Here is a 27,901-nt window from a genome sequence, read left to right as displayed (position 1 = left end):
TCACATCTTACCAGCTATGAGTAGTCATTTGGTGGTTAAAACAGACCAGGGGGTTTATAGAAGCAGCAGAAGCTGGTACTCAAACACACAGAAGCACACATTCAGCCATCCAGAAATGATCACACAATGCATCCTCTGCACTTGCTGGCGTCTGGCATGAGGTAAACAGCTTTCAATAGCATCAAACCCGGTGCAGTTTGTTTGGGACCATCTGTCCAGTCTATTGTGTTCCTCTGTTATGGCTCTTTGAAAGCCCATTGGAGAACAGCTGATGTTTGGGCTCTTACAAAGATCCCAGCCAGGCCCTCGGGATCCTGCTACACTGTGTACTGTCCATTTCTTTCCCTCCTATTTTGGCTGTGTTTTGCTTTATAAAGTAGCTTGCAGACTGACATGTAGCAATTTGCATGTTATAGCATCTCCGTTATCATTTCACCACAAACACAGGACAGGCTATGGAAGGGATCCAAATGTGACACTTATTAGCTGTGGTTTTGGATGCAGTAGATATAGAAGCTATAGATACAAAGTTATGTAATTAAATAAACAAATAAAATGTAAGTGCTATCTATTACTCTGTCATTAGGAAAAAATATTCAATCAAAATTCAGATCATAATCCAAATGTTGGTGATGTAAAAGGGTTGAATCCAACTATATACTTCCAGCTATAAAGTGATAAACACTACCGAGTCACAATATAACAGTTTTTAATTCTCTGTCTGACAAAAAGAAAAGCCACTGAGACAGATGTCAGGGTAACACCATAGTTTGATTTCAAGAAGAACCCACGGCAGTTTGTAATCTAAATTTAAAAGTTATTTTTTTATTGGTTGTCTTATATGCGTTTGTACGACTACAAACCAACCCACTGTATACTACATGACCAACCAGAGTTCAGACGATTGCTCCAACATGAATAACCATCTCTTTGAATGGCAATATTTGTCAGGAAACTGACTGATTCTACAATATTTAGCTGCTAAATCACAAAATTGGCTCTAACATTACATCAAGGTGTAAAGCTTAATTTCCAGCTGTGAAAATTATGTCAAGACTGAAATGCTCAAACCCTACAGGGCAGCGTCATCACTATTAGTATATAAAGATAGTTTATTCTTGCCCACATTGTTAGAGCAAACTCTATATTTGTGCATCCAGCAAGCTGAGTTGCTTTACATTTACCAATTATTATTTACTTATTAATTTTGTATTAGCTAGCAATTTCTGATCTACTACCAAGTGGTGTCATATCATCCCATCTGCAAGAATACCAGTATAATTTTTTTGTGTGAAAAAATGGTCTTATGCTATCAGTGATATAGCAATGCAATGCATTTATGTTTCCTAGTGCAAGCCCATACATGTCTAAGCCTCTTATCATGATTTAGTGCCTTAAACGGCATTTCAATAGTAAGGAAATGGTTTGGCAACTAGAGTCCACACCTCTGACAAAGCGCTGCAAAATATGCAAGAAAAGTGTTCTCGCTAAAGTTGGAAATGCAACAAACACTTGAAGCAAAAATACACTGTTGACTACAGCCAAGGTATGAAGTCATACAATGAGAAGATATTAATAGCAGTTGATGTGCTGCCCACAAGTTACTGTAGTTGCTACCATACGATACGCAGATTAAATGATGGATAGAAATTATTGATGGGGTGGAAACGGTGGAAAAGCAGAGCTTTAAGCAAAATTTTAAGAAGCTCGGCCCAAGACACATCCCAAGTAACCAAGTGTTAAGCAGATGTCTTCTTTTTAATTAAACAAGAAAACCAAGGAAACGGTATGACTAGATGTATATATAAAGTGCTGTTAATGCTGTCATCCAACAAGCTGCACTCCCTGGTAAAATCTTCATTTTATATTTATCACTATCCCAAAAAACATAAGTATTGTGACATAATCTTGAGGCTATATCACCCACCCCTAACTATTCACTTACCTCTCAAATGTAACCTTCCTAACATTGCTGGTGATTATATAAATATAAAGATTCAACCAGGATAGCACAATTATGTAAGACGGTTGCTAAACTACAGTTATTATTATTACCAAGTTGCATTAAAGCTATTGTAAAAAAAAAAAAAAAAAAAATTACATTCCAAAAGACAGCTGTGAACCAGGGCCAGGTACAGGAAGCTTTCACTCCTTTCCACCCAGTATGCCCCTGGCCTTTCCAACTTTCAGTCAACTGCTGAAAAAAGCCAGATGCAGGCAGGATAATCACCATCTAATAAGAGGTTATATTGAAAGCAGGCTGTCGGTTACATATAACAAGCTTGGAAGATGAGTGCACACACATACACAAATATACATGGGCAGAAGAATGCATACGGACACAGAGTTGGGGCAGGTGTAATTATGGTGTACAATGACAAAGTTCAGAAAGAAGCAATCACACACACTCTGTACATATATGGACAAGCATGTCCATATAACAAAAGTAATAGTTTTGGTAGTTCAAAGTACAGTTGGCATATATTAAAAAGAATTAGCCTTGGTTCATGATTCTTAAACTAAAGTTACCTTCACCAGTTAATACTGGCTTCACAAGGGATATTTTCCAGAAACGAAATAGAGAGGTCTGAAGGCTTTCAACCATTAGGATCAAGTCTTCATACGTGGACTTGGAACCAATTTTGGAGAAGCAGGAGAAATGCAACCTTTAGGGATCTGGCCAGTAAGCAAAAAAGGACAAACAACATACATACCTTGGTTTTCAGCCGTTTCATCTATTGACATTTCTTAGGTTGTCCAAAAAGAAAAAAATGTGTCATTTGATAAATGTGTGGTACTATTATAACCCACGTGCTTGGAATTTTTTAGTTGAGTGACTTATTACCATGTTGAACATACAAGGCATGCATTTCTTCTTCTCTCCCAATTATAGTATGACGAAGCTCTTTTGGAAAATAAAAAAAAACAACCAAAAATCCCAAGCCTGCCAAATGACAGATGCTGTGTGGAATGTAAATAAAAAAAGACTGCAATGACTTGCAAGTCTCACAAATCCATATTTCATTAACAACAGGACACAGAAAACATATCAAATGTTTAAACTGATGCATTTTACAATTTAATGCAAAATGAATGAATGAATTTCATGGCAGCAACATGTCTCAGAACAGTTGGAATAGGGACAAAAGAAGGCTGTAAAAGGAAATGGCACTAAAAGAAAGCTCAGGTTAATCAGGTTAACTGGCAACAGGTCAGTAACATGACTAGTTATGAAAATAGTGTCTTGGACAGGTAGAGTCAATTCTGCAAAAAACACTGCATCTACAAATTGTGGAACAATCTCAGAAAAAATTAAGCTGGGAAGACTTTAAATATTTCATCTTCAGTAAATAATATCATCAAAAGATTCAAAAAATTTGAAGAAATCTCTGTGCGCAAAAGACAACGACAAAAATCCATGCTGGATGCCTGTGGTCTTCAGGTCCTCATCAAGCACTACGTTAAAAACAGGCATGACTCTGCCATGAAAATCACTGCATAGGCTCAGAAACACTTCCAGAAATCATTGACTGTGAGCAAGGTTTTCTGTGCCACCCAGAAATGCAGGTTAAAGCTCTTTCATGGAGAGAAGAAGTCATATACAGTATACTGCCAAAAGTATTTGCTCGCCTGACTTGAGTGACATAATCCTTAGGTTTTAATATGATGTCAGCCCACCATTGGCAGTTGTAATAGCTTCAGCTCTTCTGGGAAGGCTTTTCACAAGGTTCAGGACTGTGTTTATGGGAATTTTTGACCATTCTTCAAGAAACACATTTGTGAGGTCAGGCACTGATGTTGGATGAGAAGGCCTGGCTCGCAGTCCTCACTCAGTGTTCCATCAGGTTGAGGTCAAGGCTCTGGGCAGGCCAGTCAAGTTATTCCACACCAGACTCACTCATCCATGTCTATATGGACCTTGCTTTGTAAAGTGGTGCACAGTCATGTTGAAACAGGAAGGGACTATCCCCAAAATCTTCCCACAAAGCTGGGAGCATTAAATTGCCAAAAAAAACCCTGTTCAACCCTACTCCATAGTCCTCCCTCACCAAACTTTACAGTTAGCACAACGTAGTCTGAAAACTACCATGCAGCTGGTAACCACCAAACCCAGATGGGTTCATTGTATTGCAGGTGTGATTCCTCTCCAGAGAACACGTCTCCACTGTCTCTAGAGTCCAGTGGCAGCGTGCTTTACATCACTGCATGCAATGCTTTGCACTGTGCTTGGTGATGTAAGGCTCGGATGCATAAAGCTCTCTATGCCCTGTTCTTGAGCTATTTTGAAGGTGGCGACCTCCGTCTCAGGCAGAGCAGGTCCCTCGTGTGCCCCGACCTCCGGTTTCAGGCTGAGCAGGTGAGTGAGCTGGTGGTGGAAGTGGAGGTTGGCACCACTATAGAAGAGGCATGACGAACCTGACCATGTTTCAACACTTTTCAGCATTTTCCTTTTAGTTCCCGTTGTTGTCTTAACACACGCACGGACGCAGCTTTTCACTGGCATCCTGCACATGACAACAACAACAATTCAGAACCAGTTCACTCCAGGGAGGGGAGGCATGATGAGCTGATTGAGCTCAGGTGTATCAAGTTTCTGATGTTGACATGCAGGAAGAGTAAATCAGCTGCAGAATTAGAATAACTGATTACAAACTTCAGTTATTCCTTTCACAGTTGTTTCAAAAGAGCTGACTCTGCATCTTCAAAGTGCCAACTTTTCTGGTACATTTTCCCGTCCCAGTGAAGACTGGGCACAAATCTCAACCCAACTCTAAACACACAAATAAAACATGTGAGCCCTCCTTAGCCCTCTTTAGAAACATCTATAGTCATACTTCCATCCTTTCAAACATGAATGCACACAACAGAACCGTTCGTCCCGATGGACACATCTCTCGCGTGCTGTTACACAGCACACCCAGTGTCCTGCTCTTACACCATCAGCAGCATCAAAAGAAGAATCTATATCCTCCCTTCTGCCTTTTTTTTTCATTTGAGTGACTATGAGCAGCAGTAGCACCAGCTGCAGCCTCTCTCCCTACTCGTGCTCAGCCAGGGTAAGGCAATAGGTTTAGCAGGCGAGGAGGCGAGGCAGATTTATGGCGGTGGATGTGACCTCTGGGGCCGTAACACGGTGATGGGTGAGTGGCTCTCAACGGTAAGCTACTGGCACTTGACAAAGTGCCCGAAGCAGAATGAATTTACTTCTCTTTTCCTCAATCATCAAGCAGCCACTGCCCTGACCCCCATCCTGAATGCTATAACAAGATCTCCCATCTCACAAGGGCCTGAAAAATTTACTGTCACATCTACTTTTCAATGAGCTCAAGTGAGCACTTCTTTCACCTTCAGCGGAGCAGGTGCCGGTGTAGAGGAGGGCTAACCTGTGTGTTTTATGTGGTGTGTGTGCGTGTGTATATATGTGTGAGCGTGTGTGTGTCAGCGAAGCAAACAAACATGCATGAAGAAATTTGTGGATACACATGTCCACACATTTGCTCCCTCAATTCACCTCTAACTTATCCAAAGTTACTCTCTTGTGCATCTCAAACAATAGTATCTAAAAGTACCAAGTAACAAATAAAGAAAGAAACAAAGACACACAAGGATATACAAATCTTTAATGGCTGCACACACAAGAGAACTAGTATCCCTACACACACAAGCACAGAATAAGGTTGCCAGACAGGGACACAAAGGGCACTGCTATACGGGTGTCAGTAGACACCTCTACCATTTATATTAGAAGTCAATCTACCTTATCACATCTCTTATACACACACAAGCACACACCGCAGGCATTATGAAGAGTATGTGTTTGCCAGTTTTCATCAGCTTGATGGCAGTACAGTTGGACTTAATGACCCTGATATCTTTTTTATATGCAGTCGATAAATCTTGGTGCACACACTTAAATTTCACCTTTCTTGCACTATACTGTAGTCACTGAGGTGAAATCACAGAGAATGTGACAGCGCTAAAGGCAGACCAAAGCAAAGATTATAATAATAGTGCGGGTACGTCAGGAGCTTCATTACATCAGGTATAAATAACATGCATTGCTTTTTTGTTCTAATTTCATCTGGTTAACAGTCAAATTTATCAATAGATAAATAACCATACACACAAAACTAGGACACACAAAAGAAAAGAAGAGCAGAAAAAAGGGTTCACCCTACAAGGGTGCTAAAAAAAAATATAGGACAACTAAAGAGCAGGTGCAATGCAAGGAAGAAATAAACTCTATATGTCTTTGTATTTATACAAACTTTGCACAAACTTAATAGAACTAAATTTCGGTTATTAATGGGAACATTTTCAAGTCTCTGTAAAGGATAAAAATAGGCCAAATGGCTCTTATCAGTCGGTCTTTGCTGTAGACTTAATCTCAAACTGATGGTGACACCATTGGTCTTTGCTCCAAATCATTTTCATGTCCTTCTTTACAGATTTAATTTCCATTCAATGATGAATTCCCAAACAGAAGAGGTGACGTAAGGGCAGATTAAAGATCAGAGCAGCTAGGTTCCAGTTCACAGAAGTGTAAGATTTAAATGGTTACAAATTGGTTTGAATGGCAAACTGTCGATGGATATAACTGTTACCACACCAATCCATAAACAGTGTATTAGACCAAAAAAGAGGGTTATGCCTGTGGTTAATTTTCTCAAATGTAGTCTTTAAAATGTCATAACTAATTCAGTCACTTTTCTTTTATGAGCCCACTCTCACCCACTGGGATAATGTTATCATGATGAGCCAATAAAAATCAATGATTAAACATGTGTAATTTTCCAGAGACAATGTATTAAAATTTATTGTCTCTCTCTCCCTCTCTCTCTCGCACCCTCTGGAGCAGCAGACACTCTGAGGCTTACAACTGAAAATAAAGGACAGCATTAAAAGCTATTCGGTAAGCCACTGTAAAATTGATCCAGCTATAAAAGCTGCTACGTCCTTGCCTCCCTCTGCTGTCCAGCTGCTCCAAACCCAAAGATGGCAGCATGATTGTGGAGGAGAGAAGTTGGATGAAGGACCACAGAAAAGAAAGACACAAAACTGAGACACAGAGATTTTTTTTAAAGGTGCAGAAAGCTATAAAAGGAGATAAGATGTACGTAAAACAACTATATATATATATATATATATATAGGTCTATAGTCTATAATCTATTATATGATGATGTGATTTATTTGCTGATTGAGTTAAACAGCATAACTGGCTAGTCGCTATGTTTAACACAGCAAGGCATACAGTACACTTCCCTACAGTTTTTACACATTTCCAGTCTTCTTTTTGTCGCTTTTTATTGCTTTTGTGTAAAAGCTAAACCAAACAAAGAAACTGTAATGCACTAGGTCAGCACCTTTATTTAGCTGCCCTGAAAATTTGATCCTCTACAGTTCAAATTCAGCTGTTTTAAAAACTTTTCTTGTACTATGCGTATTATTTATTTTTTCTATTTTAATTTGTCTAATGTATTTCTGCTTCACTTTTTCTTCCTGTCCCTTGTGCTGCTATAACCAGTGAATTTCCCCTGTGTGGGATTGAATAAAGTCTGTGTGTATGCCTCCTGTAGGTCAGTAGAAAGATTGCAGGTTTAGGGCACACTAGAACTGGCATGTCATTGACTTAGTCCATGTCTAATATAATTAGTATGTAATTAGTACAGCAAGTATGTCAGCATATCTATCATGTGGCTACACTTGAAAATGATTTTACAGGGTTAGGTTTAGTCTGTTAAATGTTATTTTTGTGTGTCGCAACAATGACCAAGTTCACAAGATCACTGCAAAACTAGAAGTAAAGAAGTAAAAGGATGAAGTGCAACTCTATATAGACACTTTCATGTCATCTTCTTGACTTTCCAATCCAAAAGCATTTCACGGCACTGCAAAAGCAAGACATGCTCATACTACCAGCTAGTTAAGAAGAACATGGTCTAAAAATTGTGCAATGCTCAACAATAACCCCGGGGACCTGTCGTTTGAGAATCAGTATAAATGGTATGCTACTGGGCCTTTCTATTGTAGCTCTAAAATGAGAAGAAATGAGACAAAATTCCACTAGCTACGAGTGTTGCTGTTGGCTCAATCAGTGGCAGTGGCTCGGCAAACTGCGTTTTTCTTTTAACTTTCAATTCTCCTAAGCATCCGTGCTTCACAGCCCCTAGGGCTATTGCCTTTCTCAATCTGTCCCTGGAGAGGCAGGAGTTATGGTCCCTGTCGATTGAGGAGAAAGGGATGTTATTCCCCTGTCACCTCCTGGTCTCGCCGCCATCCTCCCTGCCCTGATCTACGGCCTAACCTCCCCACCCCCACCTCCTTACTGCCTTCCTCTCTCCCTTTTCCCCACTTTGCTTTGTCGTAAGCTAGCAGCTATGTCGTTGCCATTGGCGGTTTAGATTGGGATGATGGAAAAATGTTCTGAGGGAGGTGGCGAAGGAGCACGATGGAAGTAGTGGTAAATGCTTTAGCACTATGCTAAGATACTTTCAGAAAAGATTGGTTTGTGTGATGTGTAATGTGTGTAAACATACATTAAAATGTGCATGTAAAAAGAGAAAGTATGGAAATCCATTCACCCATCGATTTTCTCAACTATGTTTGCAATTCAGGGACCCAGCTGACTTTGGGTGAGAGGCAGAATATACCCTGGATAGGTCACTAGGTTGATTTTGCATAGAAGAAACTACATATTGTGGCTCTGCTTTATGAAATACACACTTACTAGAGCACAGTGTACCCTCTTTGCTGGGAGGGGGTAGAGGTAACCTACAAAACAGCCTGACCCAGGGGAGGTGACCTACGCCTGGCCAAATGCAGGACCTTGAATGACACCCTTGATAGTGGAGCAGTGACAGGGTTAAACATAAAGGGCATTTAGCTGACGATTAAATGTGGCGGGTGCTGACTCTATGTCACGGGAATCCCTGAAGATTTGGTTTCATGTTGGAAAGCTGATTGCCACTGAATTAAATAAATCTAATATTTTTTTCAGGTGTCTCGGTTTGATTGATCTCATTTAGGTTTAATTGAACTATTATACTCTTTGACATCATAAACTAAAATATAATATTACACATTTACACATCGTGGGATTGCTGAGCAGCCAAAGATGTGAAAATGCTTTCAGGGGATTCAACAGCAAAAGAGTTACACGTGACTCATTCCTAACAACTAAAGCATCTGCATGCAGCAATCCTTCAAGACATAAAGATTTGGCTGTGTTGAAATTCGACTGGACAAGTTTGCATGGGTGTTTCAGTGTGCGCGATATGAGTTTAATTTGTGGTTTGGAAAAAGTTTCCAGCGAAACGTCTTTGTAGTTTAGTGTACTCGAAAGAGGCAATAAAACCCAACAAACTGCTGGCCCAGTGAACATCAGTGCAGCAGACACAACACCAACAGAGGACTTCAAGAACTCAAACCCATTTCCATACTGACCAGTGTTCCTTTTTTGAACTATTATGCACCTTAAGCAAATCTTAGGTTTGTGAGGGTCTCTCTGGGTGAAGGAATAAATAAATAAGCAGATAAATAGATGAATAACCCAGAGGAATGGGAGCCGGTGCAGCTTGGCCATCCATCATATATCCTATTACCCCACACTCAGCGGCTCCTGCAGTATGTATAATGTAGTCAACCTCCATAAGCAGATACAAATTCAACTCTTTTCCTCCTCAATTTGTTATATCTGACAACGCCACAGCTTGTGCCGTGTTGTTTCTTTGAATTATGAATAGATTCTCTCCACCAGACTTTCGCCTGCGCATGATAGCGTGGATTTGTTATGCAGAACAGCTGTGGAAAACAAATTTGTAAAGCTTGGAACGCTCGGTAGCGGTTGGGCAAATATGCATAAACAGTTGCGCTTAAAGCCACTTAAGAACAACCAAATGGGTTCAATATTTCATCTCGGGGTTTCTCTTATTGGGTGTGATAAATAACAAAATGTCAGGATGTAATACAAGTTCAGGAAATGCAGTTGTTTAAGTGTTTCAAATGGCCTAAGAATTTCTAAGAGATTTTTTACATAGAAAAGCGACACCACGGAAGCGGAGCAGGTCACACAGAGGCGGAGCAGAAGAAAGATGAATGCCAGTTAACAAATCAGATGCAAGAGCATGAGTGAGAGAAACCGAGTTGGAGAGAGGAAGAGGAATGTAAATACATGGCAAACTGACTGCTGGCTGTTTGTTTGGGTATTTACACTGCGAGGCTACAATCAACTCCTCAAAGCTTAAGCCCACATGACAGGACACATTTCAGGGCCACACATGCTCTAAACATCCAAACCAACGAGCCAAGTCTCAGTTTGCACAAACACACGTGCACGCACAAGCACACACCAAACCCCAAAGACTTATCCAGTTATTCATCTATCACTTCCAAATCTCTTCAAAACTGATACAAGGGAAATACACTTTAATTCATGCACACAGAGAGAGGAAGGGAAGGTAACTTGTGAGGAAGTGATTTTTTGGGGGGGGGACTTGGCTGAACTTTTGAGCCCTGTTTGGTTAAAGCAGATGTAGAATTAGCACACATCACTTTGCATCAGCGAGACGTTGAACACAAGCTGCCGTTCAGAGGCCAAATACCTCTCTGTCACAGAGACACATGCATGCACACCTCTCCTCCAGGATCTGTGATTTGGTTGTGGCAATTATCAATTTGATATCAATGGATTCTTCTTCTTCTTCTTCTTCCTGAAGTAGATTTGGTGTCCCCAAAGAAAAACTAAGTCAAAACAGGGACACCAGACACACACTTGAGCTATTTAAGTTTGTCTTATAAGTGGAAAAATAAACAGTAATTACAAACGGCCTGTATGCAAGGTGCAAGGATATCATAACTTGACATTATGAAAAGCTGTAATCGCATTTCAATTCATTTTACACACTCTGCAATCAAGGAAATTTTAATCGTAATTCATTTTGACAGATTTACATATGCACATCTAACTAAAACAAAAGACGTGCAGAAATAAAAGGGTCAAACAGGTGTTCATCACTAGCAGCTTAGATATTGTTTAGTTGAGCTGTGTCGGATTTAACATTTGTAAATGTTAAATCAGCTTCCATATATTTAAACTGCTGTTCATAATCTAATGATACAGCTACTAATGTTAACATTGTTGTTTAACAACAAGTGAATTAGGGTTTTATTTGTGAAATTATCATGACATTGGCAGTCATTGGCCTATAGACGTGGTCATGCAAAACCAGAAAGCGATACTACAGCAATCACCCACATGAAATTGAAACATGCTGTCATTCCACAAGGGAATATTTCAATTTTTTTGTGCATTTCTGGAGCAGGGGATCCTGTTGCATGTCAATGAACTGGGCTAAACATGCATGACAAGTGATGGTGTCCGGGTGGAGGGATGTAAGGGGGAGACAACCCTCTGGTAATGTCTGTGTGATCTGTGTGTAATCTGCAGAAGATGCATGCAATATACCGCCACACCACTTTCTATTAACAAGGCCCCTAATTGCAAGATATACTGAGAAACACATGTTCTAAAAAGAGGAAGAGAAATGGGTGTCAGATGTCAGCAATGTGCAGGCATATGGTTCCTACAAGTAAGGTTACTCAAACTGGAAACAACATCAGAAATATGGTTTACTATTATAAATTTATAAGACTGCACAACACTTCACAACACCTTTTCTTCATTATAGTCACCTGGAAAGCAAAACAATTTAGGGCAGGTGACCCATCAGTTTCTCTTTGTTTATAACTGAGCCTGTAGGTTTTAAATTAAAATTACATCAGACCTTTAGTAAAATCTATAAAGTGCACAACTAGAACTGCAATAAAAATACATTGAGAAATTATTAGATATAAACTGGACACAAAAAAGAGTGACAAAGCCATAGAAAGCTCTATAATACAGTCCACTGAAGCAAAGGAGACCCAACAGAAAAGCTAAATAAACTCTTCCTTCCTTCCTTCATCACACGCATGTCCTTCTTCGTGGCAAATACTTGCTTTACTTTCCGATTTCTCACTGAATATCACTCCTTAACATAACTCACTGTCTGCTTTGAATATTTGTCCCAATCATGCAGAAATTTACACCCACTCAGAAACAATTACTACTTGACCGTATATACACTCAACAAAAATATAAATGCAACACCTTTGTTACTGCTCCCATTCCCCATGGGATGGACGTAGAGACCTAAAATTCATTCCAGATACACAATATAACCATCCCTTCCAAACAGTGGTCACAAATCAGTCCAAATGTGTGGTAGTGGGCACATCTGCCATATTGAGATAATCCATCCCACCTGACAGGTGTGCCACATCAGGATGCTGATCTGACATTATGAGTAGTGCACAGGTGTACCTCAGACTGCCCACAACAAAAGGCCACCCTGGAATGTGCAGTTTTTTGCGCTATTGGAGGTCTGGGGACCCAGAACCGGTCAGTATCTGGTGTGACCACCATTTGCCTCATGCAGTGCAACACATCGTCGCATGGAGTCTATCAGATTGTCAATTGTGGCCTGTGGAATGTTGGTCCACTCCACTTCAATGGCTGTGCGAGGTTGTTGGATATTCGTGGGAACTGGTACACGCTGTCGTATACGCCGGTCAAGCACATCCCGAACATGCTCAATGGGTGACATGTCCGGTGAGTATGCTGGCCATGCAAGAACTGGGACATTCTCAGCTGCCGTCTGCCCTGAACAATGTGAACCATGATTCATCCGTGAAGCGCACACCTCTCCAACGTGCCAGACGCCATCGAATGTGAGCATTTGCCCACACAAGTCTGTTACGGCGATGAGCTGGAGTCAGGTCAAGACTCCGATGAGGACGACGGGCATGCAGTTGAGCGTCCCTGAGACGGTTTCTGACAGTTTGTGCAGAAATTGTTTGGTTGTGCAAACCAATTGTTGCAGCAGCTGTCTGGGTGGCTGGTCTCAGACGATCTTGGAGGTGAACCTGCTGGATGTGGAGGTCCTGGGCTGGTGTGGTTACACGAGGTCTGCGGTTGTGAGGCCGGTTGGATGTGCTGCCATATTCTCTGAAACACCTGTGGAGACGGCTTATGGTTGAGAAATGAACATTCAATGCACGGGTGACAGATCTGGTTGACATTCCTGCTGTCAGCATGCCAATTGCACGCTCCCTCATTGCTTGTGGCATCTGTGGCATTTTGCTGTGAGACAAAACTGCACATTCCAGGGTGGCCTTTTGTTGTGGGCAGTCTGAGGTACACCTGTGCACTACTCATGATGTCAGATCAGCATCCTGATGTGGCACACCTGTGAGGTGGGATGGATTATCTCAATATGGCAGATGTGCCCACTACCACACATTTGGACTGATTTGTGACCACTGTTTGGGAGGGATGGTTATATTGTGTATCTGGAATGAATTTTAGGTCTCTACGTCCATCCCATGGGGAATGGGAGCAAAAACAAAAGTGTTGCATTTATATTTTTGTTCAGTATATGTAAGATACCAGTATCACTCAGCAGATCCAATGGTTATTGTTAGAAAAAAGAACATTATCTGTTTGTTATTTGTACTTTAATGGAATACATAATCATTGAAAAGTTGTTACTTTGTCATTTTGTGAATTTATTACTGATTCAATCAAGCATTAGAAATGCCTGCTTGTCACTCTGAGAAATGGATCAACTACTATATTAGTGTTTTCACAGCATCACACACTCTGTGTTAGAACAGTAATAATAGAAGTTACAGCAAGAAAATAATAGCAATGTAGTGGTGTATGAGTTCTTGGCCAACAACCCAAGTCCCAATAAATCACATGCAGGTGATTGCATTTGCAGTGGACTTCATAGCACAGCAGCAAATTGGAAGAGCACCAAATGGGCTAAGTAATAATATCTGACACTCCATTATTTCTACAGTTGTGTTACATCAAAAACATTATTTTTTCCTGCTCAGTTTAATTTGTCTTGGTGCATGGCAGGTTCAGTCATGTAACTGTGGCATATAGACTGTATATACTGTGCCCCATATGAATAAGAGACGCGGCAATACTGCTGAGGATCATGTAGATCAGCTGCAAAGGAAATGCTATAAATCACAGTTTGAGAGGTGCACAGAACAGCAACAAGGAGCAATAACTCACAGCATATGTACTTTTCAAATGTGAATATCATTATTGTAAGTGTCATAAACTCTTACCCACATAATATTTATCTACTCAAGACCTAGATTGTAATATGATGCTCGATTGTCCTACGTCCTCTAACGACACATGGTTAGCGACAAAAGGACTAATTCGCTGATGGACATTTTCTAATACAGATCATAAATCATGAGGCTAACAATTAACAATAAGTAAATAAAGGTGAAAGATTCTTTCCTATTTTTAGGTCAGCAATCAAATTTGACACAATTTTGCATTTTTTGCCAATAAAACTTGTGAACAAAACCAGTTTCCTTTAATTCACTTCTTTCTACTAAAGCAAACATTTAGATGTCACTGGATTAAAGAAATCATAAGGAGCCTCTTCAAGTAAATCAACAAGGCATTGTTTACTTATTCTAAATATATCTGTACAGACTTATATTCTACTACTATCCTAATAATATGAGAATCCATTAGGATACAGGTTATATAAAGAGTGTACTCTATTCCAGGGGTCAGCAACCATTGGCACGCTAAGGGTTAACTGATGGCACGAGCCCGACACGCAGTGAATTAATCTGAGAAGGTGCATTAAAAAATAAATGGCCGGGCCAGCGGTACACATCGCAAATTAGCTCGCATACACACATTAGTTGTGCAGCTTCTTAATGACAGTATCTTAGCTAACAACCCCAACTACCAGATTCAACTTGTAATTGGCTAAAAATAACTTAGCCTACCGGTGGGAGGGATGTTGCTAGCTGGCAGTTTTTTCAAGCAATGTTGAAATTTCCACATTCTGACACTTCAAATGCATCATGAGCTGTCCGCTCAACGCAGCATCAGCACCGCGGAAATACACGGATACATCCGTAGACTTGAGGCAGAATTCACAGTGCGTTTTCGGGACTTTCAGGTGTATGGACCAATGTTTTTATTTTCTGATCAAACCAGAACCAGTTTTAATGAGCAGTCTGGGTTTGTCTCGCATTAACTGGCTGGACACAGAGGACATCGAAATGCAGTTGATTGAACTGAAAAGCTCGAGTCTGTGGGGGTCAAAGTTTGCAGCTGGAATCCATAGCTGTGCGTGTTCATGGAGCTGCATTTTCACCTGCTGGACATCACTACCTGTAAAGTTTAACTGTCTTCAGAACATTGCAGAAGCCTTATTGACATTTGGCTCAGAACTGTGTGAGCAGATTTTCTCTCAGACGAAGGGCGTCCTCAGGTAACCGTCTGAAGGCTGGACACTCAGAGACCTGTGTCTCTGAGTGGGAGACCAGAGATCACATTAACATGTGTATCTCTGTATCAACAAACATGCCATATTGGCCCAGTTTATTTTTCTTATCATTGTTGTGAGGAGACCATAAATAGCATTTGTATTTTCTGTTGTACAGTTCATTTGCTGTTATGGAGTTCTTGTTATGGATAAAAAGTGTCTTTTTTGTGTGTTTCAAATATAGCTTATAACTATTTCCTGATAGCTGCCAACATCTGCGAAGAAAAATAATTCTATAAAGTTGTTCTATATAGTGTGTAACTGTTAGTATAGAGCGTTATTAAATTTATTGCTAATGCAATCATATGGCACATTGACTTCTGACGAGATTTTAGATGGCACTCATCATCAGAAAGGTTACCGACCTCTGCTCTATTCTAAATGGAAAAATCTGCCTAATTCAGATATTTCCAATGCACAAAATGACCCCAGTTGATACATTTTGGTTGGGGAAGGGGCCTTGACTGACAACTCAAAGGTACTGGCCTTTTCATGAGTCCTTGGGTGGGTCACTGGAAGGTGCCCCATCCGCAGACTCCACTGTCATGTTCACGTACTACATGGGAAATAACAGTGCAAAGCCCTTCTGTTATTAGGCTTTTGTCCCATGAAAGTTTGCCGATAATACAATGCTCAGTCCTGGCAACAGGATAATCTGGACTACAGTTCAATAAATAATTTTGTAATTGTATCATCAGTTCTACAGTTTTATGTCTTGGATATTCAGCTGAAGCGAAGAGCTTCCACTGATCACCACCTGGTGGTGAGTTGGATCAGGTGGCGGGGAACGATGCTGTACAGGCCTGGTGTATAGTGCAGGTGCACTGGGAGCATCTTGCAGAGGACCTAGTCTGGAAGGTGCCTGGAGGATCTTAAGAATCATATGGCTCCAGCAAAGTCTAAAAGTCTAGAGATGAGGGGGGTGGCTCACCCATTACTGTGGCTGAGGTCAATGAGATAGCCACCAGATTTTTTTTAACTGAGTCATTGGGGTGGATGAGATTTGACCTGAGTCCCTTAAGGCTCTGGATTTTGTGGGGCTGACACAAATTTACAAGAGAGACCTGTTTCAGAAAGCATAATAAAAAATGATAGTTGATTTTTGAATATAAAAAAACCTATAATCTGTCTGAACTGTCTGAAATGTTCCACTTTATATCTAATAAATATAGAATATATGAAAGTTTACTTTTCAGAATTAAATTATTACAAATTTAAACTTTTTTATTTGGGCATAAGTAGAAATCGATGACCTGTGGAGTTTTGGTGATTTTGTTATCCTAAGCCTCCAAATAGAAGAAAGCACTTTTAAAAGAAGGCTGTCTTGTAGAGATTGTAGAAGTTCTTCTAAAGATTGTCAAGTTATCAGTTTTGCTTCTAACTGGTAGAGTCCATGCCATGTCAAATACATAATTATTCACAAATATATTCCCATATAAGTACATTCAAAGGTCTTAAACTGTTGGCTTCAATACTGTTTACTTTTTAGTAAACAGTAAAAGAAAGTGAGCAAAAAGAATAAAAATGACAGAGTGAAACCTGAGATTGACCTTTACCGCTTTCTTAGCCTTCTTTGAAACTGGTATCGCCGATCTTTTCAACAATAAAAGGAGTTTCAACCCTGCTGAGTGCAGCATGGGTCAGGCAGCTAGATTGAATCCAGGGTGTCTGGTTAGTGTTAAAGTTTAACAGAATACTTTAGATGTCTGATTTCACTCAATAGGGCCAGCCGCTACTCTCAGATTGAGAACGCTTTGCGGTAATGCCTTGCAGATATGCTAGTGGGGGAATATACTTACACTGCTGCAATCAGAACTACAGATCATCTTGCATGGGATCGCACAAGTTGCAACACCAAACCTTCAGACCTATAATCCAGGTCCAAGTATAGTGATGTCCAAGTTTCAATATATGCACTGAGGTCATTGTATTCTTCTTCAAAATAATATGATATGAATCAAAGGCATGAGGTACACTCCCAGGGATGGTGTCGCACTAGTATAGAGATGGCATTATTTTTCTTGTAGTAGACACTATGATGATATGCGAGACTCTTAAAACTTAAAGTGCCTTTTGTTTCTTTGCAAATGTGAATCTGAAATTTTTCATCAATTACTCATCAATGAATTCATGTGGCTTTCAGACCCAATGCAATATGTAATCAATTCAACTGGACACTGATCAGGGGTGTTGGTAATAATGGGTTAAGAGTGCAGCGTTGTTCCCAATGCCCCTTAAAAAAACCATGGAAAAGCATTTTAATTTGAACTGCATGCATAGATTCCATACCATAATGAAGACGAAACTGATTGGATGGCTGTTGCACCCCATGAATTTGGTGTTTTATTAGTTTTGTTTTTAATTTATAATCTGTGCACAGAAAATAAACCTTTAGTCTCGTATTCAATAACACCCCATCTTCACATCTTTTGGCTGCCTATTTTGCAACCCTTCCCCCTCTAAACAATCACTCTCACTGCTTCCTTAAAGAAAATCTTTCAAAAAGTTTCTTCTATTCTTGTACTGAAGTGTTCAGTGAAAATTAAAGTCCTTCACTTGAAAACTTCTACTGCTGAGCAGAAAATTTCAACAACCAAGGCTACAGGTGCTGCCGTCTTAAAAAGATGAAGTACAAAGACACACGACCAAGAAAATATTTCAGCTATTCTAAAGAAATGAAAATTTCATTCAAATAACAAAAATAATAATACTTTTTTAAAGAAATCACAGAATAGGTGACCTTCCTCGTTCCTTTAAGTGATGGTGGGTTGGTTGTGCTTTTTGAGAAGTAAGGCCAGCAGAATAATCAAATTAGCAAGCAATATTGTGACCTGCTATTATGTTTAGCTCCAAAGACTGCATGCTATTGCACATCTTTTGAGCAGAACTAGAAAAGATTGTGTGGAAAACTGAATCAGAGAAGGCTTTGCTTTTTTTCAACTGCCAAACAAAAGGGCAACTGTATTACATTTTAAAGTGATACAAGAAAAGACAAATATTACTATTTAAAGCAATACAATACAGTAACTGCTTTACATTTCTCTAGGTGGAATCATTATGCTGGAAATGTGGCCCTTTTACTGTTTAACCCTTTAAGACCTACCATAGAACCAAGTCCACCAGAGCTTATATTATATTTTTACATGCTGTGGAGCCATTTTGGGAGCATTTCAAGTTGCTATACATCAATATGGCCTGCATTTGTATAGCGCTTTTCTAGTCCCTAAGGACCCCAAAGCACTTCACACTACATTCAGTCATTCACCCATTCACACACACATTCACACACTGGCGATGGCAAGCTACATTGTAGCCACAGCTGCCCTGGGGCGCACTGACAGAGGCGAGGCTGTCGGACACAGGCGCCACCGGGCCCTCTGACCACCACCAGTAGGCAAACACGGGGTTAGTATCTTGCCCAAGGATATTTGGCATGCAGCCAGGAGGCAGCCTGGGATCGAACCACCGACTTTCTGATTAATACAACCATTATAGCCCAAACTTTAATAATATGTCTGCATTAGGTGCATAGTAATTACATAAATTGCAAAAAAGTGCAATAAACTACAAAAAAATTGAAAATCGTTTTTGTTTTTTTAACATATATTTCTAGTTAGAGAAATTTAAGAGGCTTATCCCTCAAAACTGTAAATACAAAAAAGTTGCACAAACTAGTTTCCCACCACAGGAAATTTATTTTAAGTGTCTTCATAGTTTTATTTTTGAAATACACCAATTTTCATATACTGCAGGAAAAACGAAAATAAATATTATAATGCAAATTTGCAAAATAACAGCATATGCATCAAAATAAACTATTTCCAGCAGTGCAATATGAGTCCTAAGCATCCCAGAAACGACACAGAAAGTCATAAACTCAAACATAACTTTTAAAAACACAAGTATAGGCTCATAAGGCCCCGATCGTAAAAAACTACATTTCCACAAAATGACGTCACTTCTGGTTTCGGGCAGCTCATGGCAGACATGCGACAGTTCACGCTGATGGACGTAGGAAGTGTTACAAACAGCTGATCGGATCGGCAAAGCGTGTTTCTGGAATATTGTGTTTTTGTTGCTGCAAGTGCTTTTTATGCAGTTTTTGCAAAGCTATATGTGGAAGGAAACTGTGACCTAGGACAAGCTGATGGCATAAGATGTAAGTACAACTCCTCCGGTTTCATATGCAAAAAAAATTATTGCGCTAGCTTACGTGGTTGCAGTGCTACCGGGATTTAAAAATAGTTATGCAAAATGGAGCGTGTCTGTTCCGACCGGCTTTAAAGGGTTAAATTGAGACAAAAGTCTTTTTTAAATGAATTTTTTAGTTAATCAGAAGAAACAATAGAAAGTTTCCTTCATGACTGCCAACTATACATGCACCATGATTGGTCTTCAATGTTTATCACTGGACAGAAATCAATCACTGCTTCACTGTGATTTTTGGACATTACAACTTCTTTCATTTTTTACTTTTCCAGGATTGTGAACTCCACTTACAGTTGCATGACACTGGAGTCAGAGCTCACCTTGGCTGTTCTCTTCCTGCATTGCCGGGCCTAGCGTGGTGCTGCAAGCATAGCCTTCCTCTTCCTGGCTTGGAGTTGTTCCAAGTGGGAAACTGACAGGACGAGAGTTGGTAACTGAACTGGATGGTCGGGAACTGGCACAGTTCTATAAGATATAAGAAAGCAGTATCATCAGCAGCTTATTAATTGCCCATTAGTGATACGAATTAGTTATATATACAATTATCATCATTCTTATGTTGCTGCCTTCTGTATCTATTCCACTTGGCACTCTTATGCATTTAAAATGTTAAAGAAAGGTACTTTAACAGTACTTTCAAGAAAAACTGGAAAATAAATACATAAACATATATTAGGAAATGTGTACTAAACTCAGATGGACGAGTGGTAGATATTTCATGTTAAATTATGCCTTTTTTCCCTTGATTACCCCTCATCACGATTTCGAAAAATCATATAGGCTATTGTTACGTACTGTGTTATTCTTCACAGTGTGGCCAGCAAGCTAGAGCAGCTGATGCAGAAAAGTAAGTGAAAGAGCTCTTTGTTTTACACCATGCACATGCATCTTCCATCCAGACCAAAATAAACTGCAATCACACAAAACCCACTTATTTGCACGGCTCTCAATTGGAGTTGTGGGGTCAAGGAGGCCAATGACAAGGTTCCAGGGTTTCCTAAGTCTTGTACTGTACTATATCAGACTGGAATGTCTTTTATACCCTGCTCTTCTGTCTTACTGCAAATAGAAAAAGGCAAATGCATGCACTGCGACATGTCATTGTCAGTCACTTTAACCAGCAACATAAATAAATGGCATTTTATTAAAAGTATTTTGAGCAACACATATTTTTGTGCTACCAGATAAAGACAAGAAAGGAAACACCAACACCAAATTCTAGTCCCTTTTTTTTTTTTCTTTTAAATTGTAACTTCTACATGTAGCTTCCTATGTCTTGTCAAAACTTGAATTAAGATCAAAAAAACTAATCCACTTCCAATTTATATCTATATTTCAGTGATGTCAGGGGCACGGAGCACTAAGGGGGGGGTTGTTTTTTATTTGGGTCCTACAACTGACAGCTTTATTTCACAAAGCAATCTGGCTGTGAGTGTACAAGAAGGTCAGGGTGGGTCAAGAGGTACGAGGTATCAAACAGACAGGCGACACTGTTCAAAGTGGCTGTGTGTATGTGTGTGTGTATAAAACTGTGCTCCCTGGGGTCAAACAAGAAAACAACGCTGTTTGAGATCCACACCCAAGTAGAGGAAAAGGGCTAAAGAGGTCAGCAGTGGTGGGGAATTAAAGAGGGGATAGTGTGTGATTAGGTTTGGTGGAATTTATACAAGAAGCTGTCAAAGTAGGTGGTTCTCCCTGTGCTTGTGTGGTTTTTCTCCATGTGCTCCAGCTTTCTCCCACAGTTCACAGCCATGTATAGCAGATTAATCGGTCGTTATAAATCTAGCCACCTGCAAATTCTTCAACGATAGCAGACTATAGCAAGACCAACGACTTTTAAAGTTAAATATTGCAACACCAGGGAAAAATGATGTGTTTGTGCCAGACTGTCATACAGTACTGTCTAAAGGTTTCAGCCAACACTCATTTCCACTGAACACTGACGTATGAATCAATAAAGTATTCAAAAAAAAACATTTGAAGCACCTGAAATGATGAACCAGTGATGTGTCTACACATAACAGGAAGAAAAATACTAGTAAATAAAAATAACTTAAATACTTACTGGCAGCAGGAACAAAAATGTTCCAATTTCTCTAAATGAAATGGAAAATACCAAGAAATACTATGGCAAATTCTAAGAGAGCTATTAGCCAAACACTTCGCATATCTTAGCACAGTATGCAGTGTGTCCTTGAGGAAACTAGACTGGTGGGGGTCACAAGTGGCAGGCCTAAAACACTATCTACAGCTGATGAAAGCATGAACATTATGTCCTTAGCCCCTTAATGCCTAATATATCATATACGGGTTTTGTGGGTTTTTGAAACTTTTATATCATTGGTGCGGGTTTTTTCTCCCCTGAAAAAAATAATAGATTGGATGATACATTAAGCTATAAATTATTTAAGAAATAGAGAAAAAAATCCAGCAAAGCCCTCACATAGGCTCTAAGAGATACATATGGTCCTTTATCTCCTGCTCTCCTGTTAGCTGAAGCCTCATCAGACATGGTCTTACTAGAAAATTGACTGTGACGAAACCACTATTAAGAAGTATTACACAAGATAAAGCTGGCTGATGAATCCAAATTTTAAATTGTGGGTTCAAATAGTCATCAATATGTATGGCAGAAATAAACAGGGAGGTATAAAACACGGTGGAGGCTCTGTCATGGTTTGAGGCTGAATTTCAACTGGTGGTAGTAGAGACTGTGCCACCATTCATGGAATTCTAAACACAGAAAAGTACAGTTACATAATCTGGAAAGGTGTGATTGGCAACAGCTTCATTGTTTAGCATAAGAAACACAATGCCAGTGCAGTAAAAGCATAAGAAATGACAAGCTTGCTTGTGAGAGTTCAGGCTGCGTTGAAGAGTAAAGATAGTGAAACCAAATATGCACTTTCAAACTCTGTTTTTGCCTTATATACTTTTTTCCATTTATTTTTGCATATTTCAAGAAATCTCTATACATATTTCCCCTTTTCCTAGCAAAATATAAAGAAATGATGGGTGGATCAAGGTTTTGGCAGAATACTGTGCATTTATACCCTTTGCACTGTTTAGAGACACTACATCAGCCTAGAGATGAAGGCATATTCCAAAAGTCAGTACTGCGGTGGCTTTGACATAACTCGGCTTAGTACTGGCTACATTTAATGTTTTTACGATAAAGGTATAAGAGGACAATGAAAGCTTAAAATGGTCTTTTTTTATTTAAATAACCACTTTCAATTCCTAAAATGAATTTATTGTGAATCATCCTTTTCGGGGTAAATCTTCACTCATGAGTAATGCAACATATAAATCCCTCTATCTCTGAAGAGCCATTTGTCTTCAAATGACCCCATATGCAGTAACACGCTGAAGCCTCTTTATCCCTCACCCGGCAAGGCACAATACCCAATCCTATGTTTTACAACAAGGGGATATATAGGGGCATGTGCGGTCATCTAGAGCCAAATGTCTCCTATCTAACCAAAGGACAGGTAGATACAGTATTTCAAGCAGGATTTATGGCACAAGATAGCATTAGCTAAAAACTGTCAGGCAGCGGTGATGGCTAAAAAACGCATTCTGATAGCGGAACCCAGCAGGATTGGAAAATTGCCGCCACAGAGGGGAGAGGAAGCAGTAAAAATGATGGTAGATGGGGGGGGGGGGCTCACTGATAACATGAGCAACCAATATATCAGATTGCACCAGGAGGCAAGTCCCCCCCAACCCCCCCCCCCAAACACACAACCCCATTGCATAGACATGCATACAGGGAGACATGCAGAAAACATTAATTAACCAACTTATTTATTGCATTCCTTTTTTATTATAAGGTGGGTCACATATGTGGGTTAGAATACAGAGAAAGGTGCTGTGTGGTGTGCTCCAATGGGAGCAGAGGCTTTTCATGCACATGCACCTGTGTATGCAATTGGAAGATGAGGTTGGGTATAAGTTTAATGAGAGTTTGTCAAGGCGTTAAGGTTTGCAATCGTATGCGTGTCTGACATGTGCATGTTTGTGTGTGCTACAGACTTGTGACTACTTTTAATGTCCTTTGGTTAGGCTATAATCTCCCAAGACGCACACACACCACAGACACACGTGCAGCATCCCACAATTTCAGCCAAACGGCGTCCACCAAGGTATAAATACTGGCCTGACACTTTAATGTCAGGGGATGGCTTGTCCTGGATTAGAAACTTGTAACCCACCGTGGAGCTTGACATTGCTACGATGAAGGTGCTGCAATGGGGAGAGTGAGGAGGGCAGGGAAGGGGGGGGGGGGGGGGGGGGGGGGTTATTATGGGTGTATGTTTGATGTATAAGGGCATCTAACACGGACTGTCGACTAGTGAGCCGATGTACAGAGACTCTTTGTGGCATTGCTGTAGTAGGAATTTTTTCTTTCTTTTTTTCATGAGAAGCAAACGCTGTAAGGAAAATTGAGTCTGTCACACCAGTGTTTATCACACACACACACACAACAGAATAAAGACGTGCACACACACTTGTTCACAGGAAAATGGAAGATTACATACTGAAAAATTAAGCGCTTTTCTCCTCTCCTTGATTCTGTTGACCGTGCTTCGAACCTGAAAGAAAGACACAGAGAATGGGAGCAAAAGAGATAACTGCAGCACACGCTGAATTAAAACAAAATATCTTCCACAGCAAACACCTGCGAGTATGCAAAGTGTAAAAATGGAGAAGGGAGAATAAAATGTGGAATGGAAGGAACATATTTTGAGGGTTAGTTTGCAGACACTGACACGCAGTGGTTGGGATAGTGTATGTGTGTGCGAGAGGGTGCTCCAGCATGTCCCAGCGGCTAATGGGACTTGAAAGTGACACATAGAGCTGGCAAACTAAGGAGACGACTTCAAGCTATCATCTGTCAACACAGAGCGCCGGGACCAACAAATGGGAGCTATTGGAGGAGAAGGGACTGGCCTAGCAGAACAGATTACATTTTTACACTCAGATGAAACAGTGTACTGCACACCTTCATTTAACACATAAAATACCAGACAGAAGTTGATATATATATATATATATATATATATATATATATATATATATATATATTTTTTTTTTTTTTTTTTTTTTTTTTTTTTTTTACAAGAACTGCTTTGCTTCGATTACATTTTGCTAATTTCTCAGTACAGTGAAATAAATATTACAGGATACAAAAATTAATTCTTACATTTTTTCTATTCCTATACTTTATTAAACCAACTTTATTCTTTAATTTCTATTGGGGCGCTGTTATTATTTTGTTATTAAAATTTCTTTAACTGTTTACTAACAAAATACTAATAAATAAGTAAATAAAAATAGGTTAAAAAATTGCCGGTAGTTCAGTTATTCCTATCTTCTTCAAAATCCTCTGGTACTTGTGAGAGTGAGCATGTGTATGTTTGCGTATGCATGCGCGCTCTTGTGTTTGTGCCCTCTGTCAGCACTAACTGTAAATTTGTATCGGCTGGGCACTTATCACTACAGCCCGTCCCAGCCCGGCCCCTTATCACTACAGCCCGTCCCAGCCCGGCCCACAACGTTAGTGAATATGCATTATGGCTTATGGCTTCATTAAGTCACGCCGTGTTATAAATTATGACACCACAGTGAACGCATACACACGGTCTCAGAGACAGCATGTGTATGCAGAAGATGTTTTGCATACGTACCACTGCTGAAGGGCGACATAATGAAGAGAGCCTAAGCCTCGTGACAAGGCAAAATCAACAATGCCAGCATTGCGTTTCAAAAGCCCTTCTATTATTTCTGACAAGATACTAAGGAGGTCGTCAACACAGTGCAGATGTTGGATAGACACTATCTTAACATTATTTTAATGGGCAAAATGAGACGCGAGGGTTTCACTGATCTCAAAAGCAGCCAGTGAGCTGAGGCAATTACATGACACAACTTAATTAATCATTTGACAATGAGGGGAAGGGCATTGTTTTAGATGATCGTTATGCATTTAAGGGGTTTGCGCACACTCAAGGTTTCGCAATGATGCAAAGGATGCAAAGCATGGTTTCCCATGTAAATGGGTGCTAAGCGATTACCATATTAAAGCAGTCTGCCCGACAACACCTGCCGACATCCTTGGAGCTGATGGAAATAAAAGGTCATCAAAGCGTGGGATTACAAGGTGACCACCAAGGAAAAGCTAATTGCAATGAATAATGGAAAGCTACTGTCAGGTAATTAGCAATTAAAACGATACATTTTGAGGGTAATAGCAGCAGATGTAGTCTCTCTTCCATACCATACACAATTGTAATTATTCAGCCTAGAAACCGGCTTCATAAATGGAGCATGTCCTGACTTTCAGGCACTAGTTAATTCACCACCTTAAGAATATCAAAGCGAAATCTCCTGACACAGAGGCGGTTAGACTCATCTGTTTTAAATGTTAACAACTAACAGCAACTTTGCAAACTTTTTACACACAGTGTGCTCACTGTGTGTTTTGTGTACCTGCCATGTGCTATACCAGCTGTCGCTGAAAGTCCCTTCCAAGACAGCTTTTGAATGAATCAAAATGCCAGGACACCGTATATCCTGCCCACAGGATCCTTACAAAAAAATAAATAAAATAATAAAATTTTTACCAAGCAAATATTTTCTTTTAAGGGGTCACGAAGGCTGAAACCTAAAGCCAACGTTGCCAAGCATCACAATCTGGAGGAAAAAGTAGAAACAAAAGAAAAGCTCCCTACTCTTCGAGAGGTGATGGCGGGGTCAGTGGGAGCAGATGAAATAATCACTCAGTTTTCTGTTTTGTTTTGTTTCCCCCAAATTTTACCACAACAGTGAGGTCCTCTTGAAAATCAAACCTGAAGAGGAGCTGCTCACAAACCACGAGGACCTCAGGGTCAAGGACAGCATGAGTGTAAGAAAACAAATTCCCGAGCACTGAAAAGCCACTTAAGCAAGAATGCTATATTGATGTATTTTACAGCGCGAAAGGTCATCCCTCCCTGGCTCTGCATTGTCAGTACGTCGCCTATGACTCAGGGACGCTGCTCTCGGCGCTCTCGAGAAGAAAGGAGGGAGAAAACAAAATGGAAAAGGACAGAAAACTCGAGATGTTCTCTTTGATGGTCAGCAGCCAGGTGATAATGACAGAAAGCTGAAATAAAAGAGACTGAAGAAAGAGAAATAGAAAAGAGCAGTGGAGGACGATGGACTAATGACCAATGACCTTGTGTATTCAGTCAAAGAAAAGCCTAACAAAAAGACAGCGTATATGTGTATTCACCATAAATGAATAGCAAGCCGCAGAAACGGTGTCTTAGATTTTGCTTCGTATGCTGCATTTACATTCAGATTTACAGTCTTTTCCATTTGCTTGTTGCTTTCTTTATTTTTGCACATTTTTCAGACTTTTGAATTTTAAATTTTCACATGCAACTTTGGAAGGTGGGCCTAAGTTTAAACGCAGCATCACCTATGCAGACTTTACAAAGAGCCACAGTTGACCAAGAGTGATTTTTGTGACATGCGACTCATCCATTAAATCACAACTCTCCGTCTAGACGCTCAACCATTCTCCACCCCCGCACAGCTATGGTTTGGTAAATGGTAATAAGGCAGTAAGATTGCATTTTATCACCCTTCATTCTATATTGTTTGTTGCATATTGTCCCCCCACCACCACCACTACCTTTTTTTTTTTTCTTTCGGTTCAATTACGGGTACTGCTTGGAGCCCTGCAAAGCCCTGGCCAGCAGCTTTGTCAGGATGCTAAATGGAGGGCTGTGAGTTTAAAAACTTAAAGAGGCAGTGAAATATTAGCCAATGTGGGTGAGGAATGAGTGGCTGAGAACTGCAGCGTGTCAGTGTTAAATGGTTGGACTCAGATGCATATAAGTTAGTCCAAGCATGAAGGGCAGTGGGACGCTCGCATGGAAACGATGTCCCCTCCCCTCCTTCTCATCCCTCTACCCATCCACACACACACACACACACACACACTCTGGCGCACCCCACCCACACTGATTTTAAGCAAGGAGCCCATCAGAAACTTGTCATTTCTCTCATTCACTCCAACAGCCTTGAGACACAATGCAGACTTACCTCTGTGTTGTACACCCCATATATCAGAAAGATGAACAGGCCCTGTAAACACAGACAAAGAAAGAGAGAAAGGGAGAAAGAAAGAAGAGGAGGACAAAGTTGTTACACCTGTTTTCTCTCTTATATTTTTATAAAAATAAAAGAAGAAGAAGAAGAAAAAAGATCAAAACTAATGCAGGTAAG

The 27,901-nt window shown here is 40.1% G+C and overlaps 1 protein-coding gene across 1 annotated transcript in view; it reads right to left on the bottom strand.

Moving 5' to 3' along the window:
- The window catches only part of LOC146617943 (adhesion G protein-coupled receptor D2), a 96,575-nt gene that overhangs the window by 28,538 nt on the left and 40,136 nt on the right, over positions 1 to 27,901 (bottom strand). Inside the window, exons 21-23 of the mRNA XM_085372288.1 lie at positions 27,719 to 27,760; positions 24,166 to 24,219; positions 19,945 to 20,089 (exon numbers count right to left, since the gene is read on the bottom strand). Of these exons, the coding sequence (XP_085228414.1) occupies positions 19,945 to 20,089; positions 24,166 to 24,219; positions 27,719 to 27,760 (241 nt within the window). The remainder of the gene's footprint in view (positions 1 to 19,944; positions 20,090 to 24,165; positions 24,220 to 27,718; positions 27,761 to 27,901) is intronic.

The sequence above is a fragment of the Diplotaxodon limnothrissa genome, linkage group LG15, assembly GCF_057381915.1.
Source record: "Diplotaxodon limnothrissa isolate DT_005_m linkage group LG15, D_limnothrissa_male_GT1.1, whole genome shotgun sequence".
NCBI lineage: Eukaryota > Metazoa > Chordata > Actinopteri > Cichliformes > Cichlidae > Diplotaxodon > Diplotaxodon limnothrissa.
Note: the sequence above shows the minus strand (reverse complement) of the source record. Positions and strands in the feature narration are given on the sequence as shown.